Genomic DNA, 13,346 nt, shown 5'->3' with positions numbered 1-13,346 from the left:
GCCTAATTGCTATTGATTCTCATCACAATGGGATTTTTCATACTCAACGGTTAAAAACTCCCCCACCCTCCCTCCATGGGGGAATAAAAAGGAATCAAGCACGATTTGAGGCAATGCTTGCCATTCTTTTTAGCTTTTCTTCCCCGGCTAGACTACTGCCGGTGGAATTTCTAGTGAGTAAAGTCAGCTGCCACGTAACTCGCAGCAGCCCCGACCATATGGAAAACAATTTTAAGATCTCTTTTTGAGACTTTTGAGAGAAAAATCTCCCTTCCCCAGTACTCGAGACCCAACCATTCAGATATTTTACCTTCTATTTAAGGGTTCTCCAGTTTAAAAAAAAAATAGTCTTGCTTTGTGAGGTTCCCAAGATGGTAGATAGTATAGGTGAGTAAGTCGCCTAGTAAAGACTTGGAGAAAGGGTCTGGGGGTGGAAGGGGTAGGCACTGAAAGAAACAATGGCTCCCTTAGGTGTTTCATTTATTCACCTCACTCTTGTAATTGTCTCAGAATCCAGCCTCTACAGATACGCTTTAAGGACATGTTTGTGTGTGTGTGTGTGTGTGTGTGTGTGTGTGTGTTTCCTTAAAGTGGCACTTGTCCTCCGCAGGAACAAGCAGGGTGTTATGCGCTGTCCCTCAGTGCTGTCCGGTACACTGCGCCCGCGCCCTCAGGTTTAGTGACCCCCCAGACACAGTGCCAAGGTGAAGTCTGCAGTGCTGCGGAGGGAAAGCCGGGTGACTGGAAGGAAACACGTGTGTCGGTTTCGAGCGTTCTCTCCTAATCCTCTGTGGCAAATGCTTACCAAAGTTGACTGCCGATAACCCCAAGAGCGAATGTGTTGTGCACACTTATTTTCTTACGAGAGCTATTTTAAGAGCCTCGGAGCCCTTTGGGCTGCTCGCTGCTTCACAGAGTCAACGAGGGGAGGGTCAAGAAGAAGTCACAGCTGCCCCAAGGCCCTGCCTTTTCCGCCGTGCCTATTTTTACATATCTGCAAGTGGGATTTTTCTTTTCTTAATAAAAAAAAAAGTTGCCATTGTTTTATAATGTTGAATTGGAAACCAGATTCCTCTCAGTCACCCTCTGGCTTAAGCACTGGTAACTCCGGCTTGGTTTACGTTGGCTGCCTGCCAAACGAAAGCAATTATGTGTAATAATAGAAAAATTAAGAGGTGAATGTCACCGCTTTACAGCAGGACATGGCAAAAACCATTTCCTTCTGTCAGCAATATCTTGATCACACCCTCACACACTCTCACCCCTTTGCACCACATTCGTGAGCGTGTGCACGCACGCATGCACTAACACACACACACACACACACACACACACACACATTTCCTGTGGGTTTTTACTTGAGGTCACTGAAACCAGAAAGGGGAAGGATGCAAACCGCAGCTTCTGAAAGCCATGCGAGAATAGAACTTTGCTGGTAAAAATAATAACAATAAATGAAGTGGAAATAAAGTAATAGGTGTTAAATGTGCTCCCCCTTTAACCACCCCCTCTCCCCTACAGGTGTCCTAGTGGTCAATGTCACATGGAGGAACAAGACGTATGTGGGGACCCTACTAGACTGCACCAAGCACGACTGGGCCCCTCCTAGGTGGGTGCCTTTTCTTTCTTGCTCCTTCCTCCGCTTCCCTCTTCCCGTTTCTGCAAAGAAGCTATAGAAAGAAATGAATAATATATAAAACTCTTCCTGTAATTGAAACCAGGCAAAGGAGAACTGAGCCCTTTAGGCCTGAGCTGTAAAGTGCAGATGCTAGCTTTCTTTTCCATTGGGTTTCTTGTCAGTCCTCCCCCTCACTTCTCTCCTTTGTTTTCTTCTCTTTTTTCAAGATGGGAATTGGAACTGATTGAAAGCCAGCTCTTTGAGCTGCTCCCCTTTGTTTCTCCGTGGGTGATATAATGCATTTGGTAGCCTGGTCTTGAGCCGATGGACCTGTGCAAAAACAGAATGTCCTTCCCTTGGCTGCACCCCGCCCTCGAAATGGCGAGATGAAGGATGCTCTGTGTTAGCTTGTGTCCCTGTGATCTCACGTGGCTCTTTTGGAGATGCTCATTATGACACCCATTCCTTGCTTCCCTAGGTTTTGTGAATCGCCGACGAGTGACCTGGAGATGCGAGGGGGCCGGGGCAGAGGGAAGAGAGCAAGGTCTGCCGCGGCTGCCCCCGGCTCCGAGGTCAGCTTCACGGAGTCCAGAGGGCTGCAGAGCAAGAACAGAGGGGGGGCCAATGGGAAAGGGAGGCGTGGCAGCCTCAACGCCAGTGGACGAAGGACCCCCCCAAACTGTGCTGCAGAGGACATCAAAGCCAGCCCTTCCTCCACCAACAAAAGAAAGAACAAGCCCCCAATGGAGCTGGATCTGAACTCCAGCTCCGAGGACAGTAAACCCGGGAAACGGGTCCGCACCAATTCCAGAAGCACCCCTACCACCCCTCAAGGGAAACCAGAGACGACATTTTTGGACCAAGGCTGCTCCTCTCCAGTGTTAATCGATTGCCCCCACCCAAACTGCAACAAAAAGTACAAGCACATAAATGGCCTTAGGTACCACCAGGCACATGCGCACTTGGACCCAGAGAACAAGCTGGAGTTCGAGCCTGACAGCGAGGACAAGATCTCGGACTGTGAGGAAGCCTTGAGTAACGTGGCCCTCGAGTGCAGTGAGCCAAGCACAGGTGTGTCATCATATGACCAGGTGAAGGCCCCTGCATCACCCGGGACTGGGAACGCCCCTGGGACCCCCAAGGGAAAGAGAGAACTCATGAGCAATGGCCCCGGTTCTGTCATAGGTTCGAAAACTGGGAAGAATTCTGGCAAGAAGAAGGGCCTTAACAGTGAACTGAGCAACCTTCCAGTCATCTCCAACATGGCAGCCGCCTTGGATGGCTGTGCAGCAGCAGACAGCGGCTTAGCTGCTGAAATGCCCAAACTGGAAGCTGAAGGACTGATTGACAAAAAAGGTTTGGGGGACAAAGAAAAGGGGAAAAAAGCAAACAATTGCAAAGTGGACAAAAACCTCTCTAAACTGAAAAGTGCCCGACCCATCGCCCCTGCCCCAGCTCCTACGCCCCCACAGCTGATTGCTATCCCCACCGCTGCCTTCACATCCACCACCACGGGGACCATACCTGGACTGCCCTCCCTCACGACCACTGTGGTCCAGGCTACACCAAAGAGCCCTCCACTGAAGCCTATTCAACCAAAGCCCACAATTATGGGGGAGCCCATCACCGTGAACCCAGCTCTGGTGTCACTCAAAGACAAAAAGAAAAAGGAGAAGCGGAAGCTAAAGGACAAAGAAGGAAAGGAGACTGGGGGTCCCAAAATGGATGCTAAGCTGGGGAAGCTGGAGGATGCCAAGGTGGCTGGCAAGGATTTGACGGGGCATTTTTTAAAGGACCATCTCAGTAAGAGTGAAGGGCTGGCGAATGGATTGTCTGAGTCTCAGGAGAGCCGCATGGCCAGCATCAAAGCTGAGGCCGATAAAGTTTACACGTTCACGGACAACGCTCCCAGCCCTTCCATCGGGAGTGCCTCCCGGATGGAATGCAGCACCCTGGTGAACGGGCAGGCACCCATGGTCCCCCTGCACGTGTTGACACAGAACGGGGCTGAGAGTTCAGCGGCCAAGACCAGCAGCCCAGCCTATTCGGATATATCGGATGCTGCTGATGATGGTGGTTCTGACAGCAGGTCAGAGGGTATGAGGTCAAAGGCCAGTTCCCCATCAGATATCATTTCTAATAAAGACGGTGTCGTGAAAGGGCATCCTTCAACTTCAGCGCAATCGTCTCAGCTGAAAGAGTCCCACTCTCCCTATTACCACGGCTACGAGTCTTATTATTCTCCAAGTTACATGCACCCTGGACAAGTTGGTGCCCCCACAGCTGGGAATGGTGGGAACACGCAGGGCATGAAGATCAAGAAGGAGTCGGAGGAAGATGCCGAGAAGAAAGACAAGGCAGAGCAGTTAGATTCCAAGAAAGTGGACCATAATTCTACATCCCTACAGCCTCAGCACCAGTCAGTCATCACACAAAGACACCCTGCCCTGGCTCAGTCACTTTATTATGGCCAGTATGCCTATGGGCTCTATATGGACCAGAAATCGCTGATGGCCACCAGCCCTGCCTACAGACAGCAGTATGAGAAGTACTATGAGGACCAGAGGCTGGCCGAGCAGAAAATGGCCCAGAGTGGGAGAGGAGACTGTGAAAGAAAGGCTGAGCTCCCCTTGAAAGAACTGGGCAAGGAAGACAGTAAACAGAAAAACATGCCATCGGCCACAATCTCAAAAGCTCCCTCTACTCCGGAGCCTAACAAAAACCATTCTAAACTAGGGCCATCAGTGCCTAATAAAACTGAGGAGACAGGTAAATCACAGCTTCTCTCCAGTCACCAGCAGCAGCTTCAGGCCGACAGCTTCAAAGCTAAGCAGATGGAAAACCACCAGCTTATTAAGGAGGCTGTAGAAATGAAGTCTGTCATGGACTCTATGAAGCAGACAGGTGTAGACCCAACCTCGAGATTTAAACAAGTAAGATTGTGGAGTGTGGCCCCAACAGACAGGGAGCAGTCTGAGTTGTGCACATATGTTGGGCTTGATCTGGCGAGGCATTTTTCATTGGGAGGAAGCGATCATCAGAGTTTGTTCCTCCTCTCTTGAAAAAAATACCCCTGGGAGTTCCTGTACAATTCTAAAATGTACAGGACCCGCTGCTTACCTGTCTTAGTGTGGAAAGGAACTCTGGGCATGTGCCCTGTGTGGGTTTCCTAAGTCTGTAACTCTGGTGAGGTAATTTCTTCATGAGCTTAAGGTGAAGGCATTTCACTAAAGGACCTCTGACGTCTCTCGAACTCTGAAATTTTATATCCCTCCACTAAAGCACTCGTTCTTTTTATTTACCATATTTCTGTCCGTGCCTTCTAAGATTTCTAAACCTGGGGCACTGAGCTCCTGCTTCACCGTTTAGTGAACCTCGGGCACCAGATGTCTCTGGCAAAGGGTCTCAGATGCCAGGATTTCTGTTTTGTGTTCTGTTTAGAACCCAAAGTAGAACACTCTTGTGCTGCGGGTGTGCAAGGGGTCAAGAGCTGCAGGTGATGGGTCTCAGCCGTTCCTCCAGCCACCCCGAGAACACATGAAGTGCAGTCACCATGAAACCATACATATGCAGCTCAGTCTCCCCGACTTACACTTCTGGTATTCCCCGGGACCAGCACCCCAACTTACCTCCCTGTGCTTACCCCCTAGTGAGTCAGAACAAGAGTACTTAAGTGCTGTGTACTTTTCCGGCCAAAGCTGGGACGGAGGACCAACTTGAAATTCTCATTCAAGACTTGAACCTCAAGGGGGTTTAACGCCATGAATGTGCAGAGTCAGCAAGGCCATATGGATCTTCAGTTGTTCCATGCCCTTCAGAGCTCGATACCAGGCTCTTGTTTCCCAGGGTTGCAGTAGAGCAGACAATCTGGGAGGCCTTGTCGTTGGGTTTGTCTTCTAATAAATAAGTCATAATATGTGCCATTAACTTGACATTTTTGGTTTTAAAATATTAGCATATTAGTGAGAATCAAGGCAGCGTAACAAGCCTCAGCTGTAGTCAGTGAAGAAAATGTGTTAGGATACCAAGTGTTTTTTTTTTTGCTTTTCCTTCTAATTGGTGTTAACAGCTGTAGCAATTGCTTCAGTTTCCGACTTTTAGCTTGAAGTAGAGTTTTTGAAATCCCCTTTACCTGCGTGAGATAGCAAAAGGAAAGCAAAGATTGAAGTAAATATGTCTGAGGATATTATTTAAGGTTCCAGCTTTTCAGCCCAGCTGCCGTGTGCCCCCTTGATGCTGGCTGAACTTTCAAAGCATTTGGGTTAGCCTGTGGTAAAGGATTTGATGATGAAGCCTACCTCAGGCACGATTACTTTAATCAGAATAGGAGGAACAGCACATGTTAACCCAGTGTGAAATAATAGTAAGTAGCGCTGTCGTGTCAATGAATGGGTTTGCTTTGTAATCAATGAGATCTTAAGACAGGTCTTTATTTTAAAACCAGGATCCAGATTCAAGGACATGGCATCATTATGTGTACCAGCCCAAGTATCTAGATCAACAAAAGCCAGAAGAACTTGACAGAGAAAAGAAATTGAAAGAGGACAGTCCAAGGAAGACGCCTAACAAAGAGAGTGGTGTCCCAGGTCTTCCTGTGTCTTTAACGAACATCAAAGAGGAGCCCAAGGAGGCCAAGCGCCCTGACTCTCAGTCAGTGGAGGAAAGCAAGCTGAAGACTGATGATCGAAAGACTCCGGTGAACTGGAAGGACTCTCGGGGGACAAGAGTGGCTGTGTCCTCACCCATGAGTCAGCATCAGTCGTACATACAGTACTTGCATGCTTATCCTTACCCGCAGATGTACGACCCCAGCCACCCTGCATACCGGGCTGTTTCTCCTGTCTTAATGCACAGTTACCCTGGTACGTGTTGTGGGTTCTAACTACATTGGAGGGAAGAGGCTGTGTTCAGATGATAGCTATTAACAACTGAAGATAAATTAGAGGCTTTCGGGAATGACATTTGTTTTGCTTGTTTTTTAATGCTACTTAAAGTCCCCAAGATGAAACTGATTTAATGTGAGATTTTTATATTTTGTAATGAAATGTCAGGAGTCCTCGGGCTCTAGCTTCCCTGGTTTCTGACGGCTTACTGGAGACGTTTAGACTGACAGATACTTTATTGCCTGTGGAAATATTCTAAGCACTTACTGTCATAACCATTATAGCTACTGTTTCTTTCACTTAAGCGGACACATAAATGGATGAAGTAGCTGTAAGCTCAATTCTGTTTATATCCTCCGTTCATCAGGATGAATTAACCAGAGAAGAAAACCGGGGGACCTAGACACAGATAAACAATGATGTTCTTAACGTGACCCTTTATTTTAAGATGTCTGATTCGGACCCAAAATTCACGTAATCCAACTGATTTTTTGTTTTGTTTTGTTTTTAAGATGTAGCCTGTAACATGATGTGTCATTTGCTGTTTCTCTACAGGGGCCTATCTCTCTCCAGGATTTCATTATCCTGTTTATGGGAAGATGTCTGGGAGAGAGGAGGCAGAGAAAGTCAATACCAGCCCCAGCATCAACACAAAAACAGCCAGTGAAGCCAAAGCCCTAGACCTGCTCCAACATCACGCCAACCAATACCGCAGCAAGTCCCCTGCTGTAAGCCTTCTTTTGTTGGTAGTTAAAAGGCCATGTTTAGGGGGAACGGGGGAGGGGGTACAAGCAACAGAACAGTCTTGAAAGAGAAATGGTTTAGGAGCCCAGCTGGGATTTCAGGATGCTGTTCTATTCCGATACATAAAGAATGGGATGTTGAAATATAAGTTGTGGTCACACAGGAGGGGAAAATGTCATTGCAGCCTTTGTGGGAGCGGGGAGCTTTTCTGTTGCAAAAGTGTGGTGTTCTCTGCTTACCCAGGAGGAGGTGTGTAAGGCAGAAATTTAAACTTATAGTGACTTCTCGTGTAAAATGTTTGTGGTTAAAACATTAGGAAAGGAAATGCCGGAGGACTGTTTTATAGTGTCCTTGTGACGAAGTGGCTCAAAGGCCACCAAATGTTGGCCTATTAGACAAATTGAGCTTTTGCAAAATGTTTTCTTAAGGATGGGGGTTGTAGTTCAGGATAGGTAGAGGACTTACCTATCATGTTCCCCGGGTGACATTTCTAGCCTGAAAAACAAACAGCAAAGATACAAATTAAAAACAAACAAACAAACAGTTTTCCTCAGAAGCACCTTTCAAAAATCAAAGTTTTCTTGTTCAAATTAAAAGACTTGCTTCCTGTTAAGACAGCAGCAAATGTAGCCCATGATTATGTGACAGTGGCTGATGGGGAAAGAAACCCAACCTAGACAGTCTGCCTAGCTCCTCATGTGTCTAAGTATGTACATAGATAAAGGTAACCAGACAGACGTCACCCCGTCCCCTGTGCTGGTCAGTCAACCTGAGGTTTCAGATCCTTCTGTTGACCTGGGTATTCCCATGGTCCATATTCATAGTCAGAACTCTGCCCATCGGGAGCAGTGCTGAGGGTCCATGACACACCATGGCAGCTGATTTTATCCAGATGTTCATTTGAGTCGGGGGACTCACATGCAAGCACTTGGCTGGGGAATAAGGCTGCTTCTGCTGCCCGCCTGGTGGCCTTGATGCATAGCCCTGTTCCTCTCATTCTTCAGAAGCAATCCAAAAAATGTCTTTGTGAAAGAGACAGCAAAATGACAACTGCCGGTCCTAAATGCTGTGTATAAAGAGACCAATTAAAATTAAAATCGTGCTTACATTTTGAATACAGCCACTACAGAGAAGCTAAAACGGGGGATCCATGCATGGTCCTTGTTTTGTGATTCCTCCGCTCAGTACACACAGGCTTTGTTCCAGAGAGGGAGCCTAGAGCAGGGAAGGGGAGTGAGGGTCTAAAGGGAGAAGTCTGTGTGAGACACAATCCTTAATCTTCTCCAATGAGGAAGAGCTGCCATTTCGGGTGATTTCTCAGAAATGAAGAATCTGGAATGTGGGCAGGACTGTGGTTTCCTGTCGAGTCCACCCACCCTGAAAGTGCAGGGGAGTAGTTCCTGGACCTCTTGGGCTACCCCATCCCCCTTTATAAAACATAGTCTTTGACTATAAGCCTACATTCATCCCTGTGTTTTCAGTTATTTCCCGATTAGCTCCAAGTATCTACTACGAGGAACGCTGTGTAAGAGTTCTTACACGCACTGTTGAGGAAGTAATGACAACAGAACAAGTCTTAACACTTTTAGTATGCCAACTTCCTTCACAACATTCACGCAGGCTAGCTGCATCAGAGCCGCGTAGCCCATGAGTACAGCCAGGAAGGAGAAATATGAAGGGATTAAAATATGTGTGCTGTGTATTGTTGTGTGAATTTGACTTTGGGTGTGTATTTCTGTAGGAACACAATGGATGCTTTTGTTTGTTTGTTTGTTTGTTTGTTTTGAGACAGGATTTCTCTGTGTAGCCCTGGCTGTCCTGGAACCCACTTTGTAGATCAGGCTGCCCTCAAACTCACAGGGCTCCTCCTGCCTCTGCCTTCAGAGCTGTGGAACTAAAGTGTACCTATAATTTTTTTAAAAAATTATCTTTTTTTTTGAAAAATTTACTGATAATTTCCCTCCACAAAGCATAAATAAAAGGGTAATTAGAAAACCTTTAAGAGTAGTCTCAAAAACTCCTTTTAAAAAATTCATAAATAAAAATTGTTTCTGAAAGACACCAAGTGTCTAAACAGCAATTTTGAGTAGTGACTCTTGAGATCATCTTTAGGAAATATTTGCAGAAAACATTGGTGCTGTTTAGCTTGCTTTGGTAGGTTCTCTGTTGTGAGCCTAGTTCTATTAAGACAAGTTCATGTCCTTTGAAGCTGTCTTCCATTGGTATAGGGTTTTGAGTCTGTATTTATTCAGTGACGTACATGAAGTATCATGACTGTAGGAAAGGCGCTTTGGTACTGCTAATGTTTGTATGTCAGTGAATTAAAGGAGGCTCTATTTCTCTTTCCAGCCTGTGGAGAAAGCTTCCACCGAGCGGGAACGGGAGACAGAGCGGGACCGGGATCGCCACTCCCCCTTTGGCCAGCGGCACCTGCACACCCACCACCACACCCATGTTGGCATGGGCTACCCTCTCATCCCTGGTCAATATGACCCTTTTCAAGGTGAGCAGCTCATCACATTGGTGCCCTTCTGATTGGGCAAGCAGTTGCTGTGACTTCTTGTCACTAACTTAAAATGACAATACTGAACTTTTGACTAACACTAGCTGTGGGGATTATTCCTAACGCTTATTTCCTAGTATTCCTGAGAGACGCACCTAAAGTCGTTTTGTATTCTATTGAGGCTTGAAGTGGCTACCACTTAATAAGTGTTACTGGGAGGTGTTATCTTGCCAACTGAGGGTGGCAGCCAGCCAGTATCTGGGGTCCCAAATTAAAAAAAAAAAAATCAAAAAAAATTTCTTTGGGGAAATTGTAGAGAGAAGAGAGTCATGGTAGGTGACTTTGGTGAAGTCATTTATTCTGATATCTCCAGATCTTTTTCCCATGCAAGTAACCAGCATGGCCAGTACCAATACTTCTTACCTGGTTGAAGGCATCCCTTGACTGACGGGACACTTCCACTAAACATGAGAGAGACAGAGAGCACATTTACGACACATGAGGTGATCACATCTTACCTGTCCCATCTGTCACCGCATAAGGCATCGGTAGCTGTCTCTATTTTTGTCACAATACTGGAAGTAGTAGCTGGAGAGCCTATTGCTGGTTGTGCTCCACCATTTCTTAGTAGTGTGGGGGAGGGGCTTCCTACTCCTTCTTCGCAGGGCATAGCAGGGAAGCAAGGCTTCTAGAACCCGGTCCATTTAAGCCCATCAGATCAGTATGCAGCCCCTAGGACCTCATTTTAATTACTTCTGCATAAGCTCTTGAGTCCAAATGCAATGAAAATGGGAATCTGGGCCTCAACATGGGATCTTTGCAGGGTAGGGGGCATTTCAGTGATAGGGGGCAATTCAGTGATAGCACAGGGCAAATACTTAGCAAGACGATGTTGGAAAAACGAGTCCAAATTCAGGGAGTGTAAAGGAATTGGGTTTCTGTGTTCGTGTGTTACTTTCTGTTGAAAGAACGCACATAGATAGATGATATGGTAGACGGACAGACAGGTAGATAGATCTCCCAAATCACCAAGTGCAAGGAGAACATGGAAGGAAAATGAAATCACAGACGTAGGTGGGTATATGTGAGCAGAATAAGTATCTCGTCGTTTCTGTATGTTGCTGTAATGTCTCAGATTATCCCTGGATAAAGAAAACTTATCCAGATAAAAACCATGGAAGCAGAGAAAAAAAATTTTCCTGTTTGCTTTGTTTACTGTGTTTTCCTCAGAATGTTTTTTTTTCCTTGTATAGCATTTCCCTTGTTCTTTTTTGTATAGCATTAGTTCAGGAAGGTCTGAGGCTACCTTGACCTCTGCCTTGGGAATTAGTAGCATGCACAACCCCCATGCCTATTTCAGTGGGACCATTTTCTATGGGATTTAGATACTTCTTTATGTGCAGCCATTCAGGTCTCTGCTTCCTTTGTCTTGGAGATTAGGACTGTTTTTCTTAAGTTGATTTAGACTCAGAAAAGTGCAGGTCTTTTCTGAATTGATTTATCCCACGTACTTTCTGGGACCCATCCTGTTGAAGTCACTGGGGCAAATGTTCCAGTGATAGATAGAAGCCATTATGAAAGTTTTCTAAACACAATGGCGTGCTGTTTCTATACTGCACTGGCTTCTGTTCCTTGTCATTAGCTGGTACCTGTGTGAACCACTCAGCGCCAGGCAGAGCCACAGAGCTGGTGAGGTGGAAGGGCTGTATCCTCTGAATAGCTATTCAGAAAACCACCACGTGTTCAGGAAAGGCATAGATATTGGCTGCCCTGAGTGGTGTGTAGTCTGCCCTAGCCACGTGAACCATTTCACATGGACAAATGACTGCTACTGGTTTTGTGCCCATCACCACTGGGCCTGTGTCCCTCTTACCTTTCCGCCTTTCCTTCCCCCTCGCTAGGCTTGACCTCTGCCGCCCTAGTTGCCTCTCAGCAGGTGGCCGCCCAGGCGTCTGCATCGGGAATGTTTCCTGCACAGAGAAGGTAAATATTCCCAACACCTGAAATTAGTGTTCCAGCAGAAACTAATGGTTGCAGGGAAGGAAAGAGAGGCTTTGAGGATGAAAAACTTGATGCTTTGTGTTTGATATTATTGTAATGAATGAACACGTTATGGCAGTATGCTTCCCATGGGACTTAGATTCCATGGGCTCCATTCTATAAATGTGATGTACATCAGTAAGGAAATGATTGATAATTTTCTTTAATATTAACATGAAAGTAACATCCTTAGGTTAAGGAAAGGTTATCCCTACAACTTATTAACAGTATTCACGGGGCTGGTGTAGCTCAGTGGTTTAGCAGTTGACTGGCATGCCCAAGGTCCTAGGCTCTAGCCTCAGTGTTATATGATAAAATGCCAGGACACAAATCCCTTCATTTTATTATAGTTAAAAATAAACTTGCAAGTGGAGAAATGAGCTACTATAATGCTGAGGGTTATATTTATTCCCTGGTGTTTTAAGTTACCCTACAAGCTGTCCTAAGGAGGAAAAATAAATCCAAAAGAAGATTGCCAGAATAAAATTAACACTCTCCCAAGATGTAGTGCATTACTTTGTGTTTTATTTCCCTGGGAATTCCGCAAAAGAAATAGAACTAACTGTGAAGAAAGCCTTCTAGTCTTGCTGTCTTTAGGCTTTTCCTGTCAATATTTTTCCAGAACTCGATGCTAAGGTGTGCTTTTCTTTTACAGAGAATAACAGGATCGGCCGTGTCCGGTGTCATGTGACTGGATCACATGGGGAAGCGCTTTATATAGACATCAGTTCCATGGTGTTAATTTGAAATGCCTTAATGGCAGGCAAAAACCAGTCATTTCATTTTGTAAATTACAGATTTTATCACAGAGTAACAAATGTTGCTGTAATTAAACTTCTGTTTTATATATATATATACGTATACATATCTGTATATATACATATATATATATATATACATATATATATATTCTTTACTTTTTTGTAACAGTAACCAGGCTCGCACACACAGGGTCTGCTGCCAAGTTGCAAACCACTCAGTAAAGGAAATTTTAAAAAATGTATTTGTCATGTTGAAAGTGTTAGCCACAACAGGCTGCTTACATTCTTTCCCTTTGAAACTGTAAATAAATAATGTTCTGTATCAGTGTGCCTGAACCTTGCATATCCTTCATCTCTCTCCCATAAAGCCCCTCAGAAAGGCCAACTGTGATGGTGACACTTGGTACAATTTAGATGTCTAATTGGTGGCTCCTGTTAAGGACGCATCAGTGTGAAGTGTTCCCGTAGTCACTGTTTGTACTTGTTCATTGTGGAAATAAATACTTTTGGAAGGCATGGGGTTGCCAGAGCCACAAAAACTGTGTTGTATATATAATGTAAAAATTAAGATGGGGAAATAATGAGCATCTGTGAATAACAAGGCATCATTTTTTGATAATCTTGAATGGCAGATAACCCAGTAGCCTGCACACATACCAGAAACATCTGTGATCGCTCTAGTACTTGAATAGCCCTGCTCTCTTTTTGTTTTCCTTTTCTTTAATGTTTACAATTATCCAGTTTTAGAAAAGAAGGACTTTAACGCCATTGCCTGGTTACTTGTTTTATGCTGTAAT

The 13,346-nt window shown here is 45.4% G+C and overlaps 1 protein-coding gene across 2 annotated transcripts in view; it reads left to right on the top strand.

Moving 5' to 3' along the window:
- The window catches only part of Znf608 (zinc finger protein 608), a 110,953-nt gene extending 97,888 nt beyond the window's left edge, over positions 1 to 13,065 (top strand). Inside the window, exons 4-10 of one of the 2 annotated variants that reach the window (XM_038332001.1) lie at positions 1,522 to 1,609; positions 2,097 to 4,551; positions 6,063 to 6,480; positions 7,057 to 7,229; positions 9,595 to 9,748; positions 11,650 to 11,731; positions 12,444 to 13,065. In XM_038332001.1, the coding sequence (XP_038187929.1) occupies positions 1,522 to 1,609; positions 2,097 to 4,551; positions 6,063 to 6,480; positions 7,057 to 7,229; positions 9,595 to 9,748; positions 11,650 to 11,731; positions 12,444 to 12,450 (3,377 nt within the window). In that variant the 3' untranslated portion in view covers positions 12,451 to 13,065. Of the gene's footprint in view, positions 1 to 1,521; positions 1,610 to 2,096; positions 4,552 to 6,062; positions 6,481 to 7,056; positions 7,230 to 9,594; positions 9,749 to 11,649; positions 11,736 to 12,443 lie in introns of those variants that run through there. The other variant, XM_038332002.1, reaches the window with a different exon arrangement.
- Positions 13,066 to 13,346: the final 281 nt, after the last annotated feature.

This window comes from Arvicola amphibius, chromosome 5, assembly GCF_903992535.2.
Source record: "Arvicola amphibius chromosome 5, mArvAmp1.2, whole genome shotgun sequence".
Lineage (NCBI taxonomy): Eukaryota > Metazoa > Chordata > Mammalia > Rodentia > Cricetidae > Arvicola > Arvicola amphibius.
This window is presented reverse-complemented; position numbering and strand designations above follow the sequence as displayed.